General features: G+C 41.7%; 1 protein-coding gene across 1 annotated transcript; it reads left to right on the top strand.

The window, feature by feature from the left end:
* The first annotated feature begins 1541 nt into the window (after positions 1 to 1541).
* On the top strand, positions 1542 to 2033 carry LOC147984765 (uncharacterized). Its single transcript, XM_087541254.1, has one exon. The coding sequence runs from the start codon at positions 1542 to 1544 to the stop codon at positions 2031 to 2033; it is 492 nt and encodes a 163-aa protein (XP_087397380.1).
* Positions 2034 to 3838: the final 1805 nt, after the last annotated feature.

The raw sequence follows: 3838 nt of genomic DNA, 5'->3' as shown, positions 1-3838 counted from the left end.
TGGGATTGCATGCAGACTTGGGAAGGAGGGTGTATACAAAATACAAGGATCTCGATCGTTACCGGAGGATTCTCTCGATGGCGACCGACTCCATTGTCGTGCGCTTTCATCTTTTGATTCTCCGACTTCTCCGACGTGCCCTTCTCTTTCGTTGGCTTCTCTAACATGCCCTTCTCTTTCATCTCAGGATTCGCCGAAGCAGGCTTTGAAGATGACGGCTCCGTCGGCTTCACCGACCCGGGAGCTACTTTGGGCGGCGTGGGGTGGTAATTTCGTGTAGTCATGGAAGGATAGGTATGGGAGGCGTGGGCTGGGAGGCGTGGGGTGGAAGTATACGATCTATGCCGTGAAAAGCTTCGTATTTATAGGGGATTCTCTAACAACCGATCACAAGGAAATATTGGGAATTTGGTATCTCACGAAGAGGTAGTTTTAGATCACGTAAAGTTTTTTTTAGCTATTTATTTATTTTGAGAATTTTTTAGCAAGTTTAGATCAGTAATCTCAACCGTGAAGCGTTTGGGCTTCTTGTGCTTTCTTATACGGGCCTATGGGTGAGCCCATTTTAAATGTGAACATGACAAAGGAAGCGAGGACTCCAACAAGCGGGACGAGCCCCGTCCCAATTATTTAGGATGGGCATGCGCGAGGGCGCTTCGTCCTCACTGCCATGATTCTCTAAAAACGGTTCATCTGCCTCTGCGTGCTCTTGATTCCCTCTTCCTCTGTGTCGCCCACTCTCCCAACAATCTGGCTTCTGGAACGGTGAGTTCTCCTTCCTGTCAATTTTGTTTGTAGTTCTCCAGTAGCAGCACATACGATGGCCTTCTTCTTGTCAATTTCTTGTTCTCCTGCTTCTTTATTTTGTGCACACAGGTTCATCTGCCTGCAACATGTAGTCTGTTGCCTTATGAGAATGTTGCACATAGATTCATCTGCATGCAACATCTAGTCCGCTGTCTTGTCAATTTCTTGTTTTTCTCCTGCTTGTTGAGTTTGTACACACAATTTCATCTGCATGGGCAATCAACAATTCATAGATACATGTTTATTCTTAATTGTTGATGCAATTGTTTAGATAAATATTTCAAGAGCGTAAATTTTGATTGTTAATTCGCATATACTCCCTCTGCAAGGAAATATAACAACTTTTGGTTCACTACTTTAGTGATTTCTTTACAGAGGGAGTACTTGTTTAGTTTAAATTGTTCATGCACTTGTTTACATAAACTTTCAATAGCGCCAGAATTCCTATACTATCTGCCATCATATTCATCTCGGCTTATTGTTATCATGTTATTGTCATGCTTCATGTCTTATACTGGTTTCCTCAATTATAGTCCTTCGGCATGGCGTTCAAGAATGATTATGATGCTAGGGCAGATGGAAATACCGAAATTTGTGTGAAGTACACGAACAAGGCTAGGTGTGTTGAGTACTGTATTGGCAGATTCAAATACTGGCTGCGGAACGACGACCAGAAGATAGTGGCACTGGACTTGGAGTACACCTGGCCTCGTGGTCTGACATAGATGGCAGTCATGGTCCAGTTATGCGTTGGCATCTACGTCCTCGTGTACCACATAAGCGTTGTTGATGAGCACTGCAGCTTGCTTGCCACCTTCCTGCTCGACGAGGAGTACACCTTTGTTGGGGTGGACATCAACAATGACAAGAAAAAACTCAAGCATGTTGGTCTAGTGGTACAAAACTTTGTGGATATCCAGAATATGTGGAGAGTGCCTGATCCAGTGACAATTAAGCCAAAGTATGGCTTGGCTAACTACGCTGGTTCCATCATCCACCACAGCTACAACAAGATGAAGGACGCTCTCTCAGAAGATGACCACCATATATGGGCAGAAGCGCCCTTGCCCTTGAAGAACATCTATTATGCTTCCATGGACGTGTATGCCACCTACGACGTATACATGCGGTTGGTGAACTTCCAGAAGGGTTTCGAGAGTCAGCGCCAGTATCTCACCAAACCATCTAGGCGGTCAAAGTCCGGAAGGAAGAATGAATCAACCTAAAATGTTTCTTCTATTTATCTAGCTGATAGTCTATAAACTTTATTATACTGCTAGTAAGTCGTAAGTTCAAATTTCCTGCAAGTTGAATCATCCTTTATTCTAGTTGTCTTGCCTAATTTGATCCACATTCACGAGATATTATACTTAAGACGTTTATTTTGTTTCGGTTTCGCTAGCTATGATACAGAATGCGATAGCCATTTTTACAAAAAGATTATTTCAGATTTATAATGAATACACAGAATGCGATAGCCATTTTTACCAAAAGATTATTTCAGATTTATAATGAATATTGTTCTCAACTGGGTTTGAATAGAGAAATTTTATTTTTTAATTGCAAAGAGCAAGTTCATTTTTTAATCAAAAGAAGGGCTGCCCCCTCTAATTTTCCATTAATAGAAACCACATGGTCTTTGAAGCCCCTAATACAAACTACAGCTAGAAACTAAAGTAATCAACTAGCAGCACAAATCATACATGGTAGCAAGCGCAACTAGACTTAACATGAAGGTCCAAAAAATAAAACTACTGCAGAGATGCGCAGGCGACACCACAGTACCCTGTGACTCCACACTTGCGATGAACTGTACAATTCACCTGCTACATGCTCTAGTGTGCGCATATAGACCATCATCACCTCTTTGCTCCCAACATCAGCACCTCTTTGTTTACCACCTTCATCTGCAATATAGACCATCCCATGATCCACAAGCAAATTAGCTAAACAAGAATCATAAGATCACTATACCATTTATTTTGTAATCTCACATTATTCCTGCATTGCCAAAGAGTCAAGAACACAACTGATGCCCTTCCCGCATCTCCTACGCAAACACTCATAGGTAGATCTACCATCTTAACTCCATGTTTTAAAATATTAATAAAACCCCCTTAACGATTCCATTTGCATTACCATCGTTCATGATTATAGCCAGCGAAACAACAGCCAATAAAGCAACCACCTGTGAAAGACCTATTTTGAGTCCTGAATAGGGCCGAATCCTAGCATTTACTCTAACTGCAACATGTCCTCCTCTCATAGTCATCATCACCCAAGACATAATGAAGACATAAACCCATAGATGCATAACTGCTATCAAAATAGTTTTCGCACTATACCTAGTGTAAAGGACTCTCTTGCGTTGTCGTGCTACATTTGTGGCTCCTCGGTCAGCATGTTCATAACCACCTCGATCTGAAGATCTTCACGGGTGGTGGTCTTGAAACCGAAAACAACGGCTTTATGAACCTTAAGCTCTTCACTGTCAACAAAATCACTCCATCCCTTGCCGAAGATGATGTGGCCATCATCACACTTGTGGTACTTGACCGACATCAAACTGTCCTTGCACAGCCGAATGCCAGCAAGCCCATCTCCCAGTATCTCCCCATCTCCTGGGGTCTTCAGGGCGTCGACAACTTTCACCGAGAATCTCTGTGTGCACCGTCATAGGAAGAAAAATTATCAAATATGTGAAGGAGCAGTAAACAAAAGGATCTTCAGCTACATCTACATATATTACATAAGGATCTTCAGTTATGGGAAACAAAAGGATATGCAAAAACACACATCAGTGTATTCACTGGTTTCAGCTACAATAGAATATCATTAAACTTTCTCTCCATGAAAAAACAAAGAAAATTGCATACAAAATAAAAAATACTAGTACACAAAAAACATACCATCGTCTTTCCTGCTATGTTCGACTTGGTGAAGCGGTGGACAAAAAATGCACCTATATAACCTTTCTTCATCGCCAAAAGATCATGTAGGTTACGCTCCTCTTGCTTCATAAGATTAATTC

Source organism: Triticum urartu, chromosome 2A (genome assembly GCF_056163025.1).
Source record: "Triticum urartu cultivar PI428250 chromosome 2A, HENAU_Tu73, whole genome shotgun sequence".
NCBI lineage: Eukaryota > Viridiplantae > Streptophyta > Magnoliopsida > Poales > Poaceae > Triticum > Triticum urartu.
This window is presented reverse-complemented; position numbering and strand designations above follow the sequence as displayed.

Bases quoted from the DNA above. Each gene is read 5' to 3' on its own strand.
- LOC147984765 (XM_087541254.1), top strand. From the start codon at position 1,542: ATGGTCCAGTTATGCGTTGGCATCTACGTCCTCGTGTACCACATAAGC.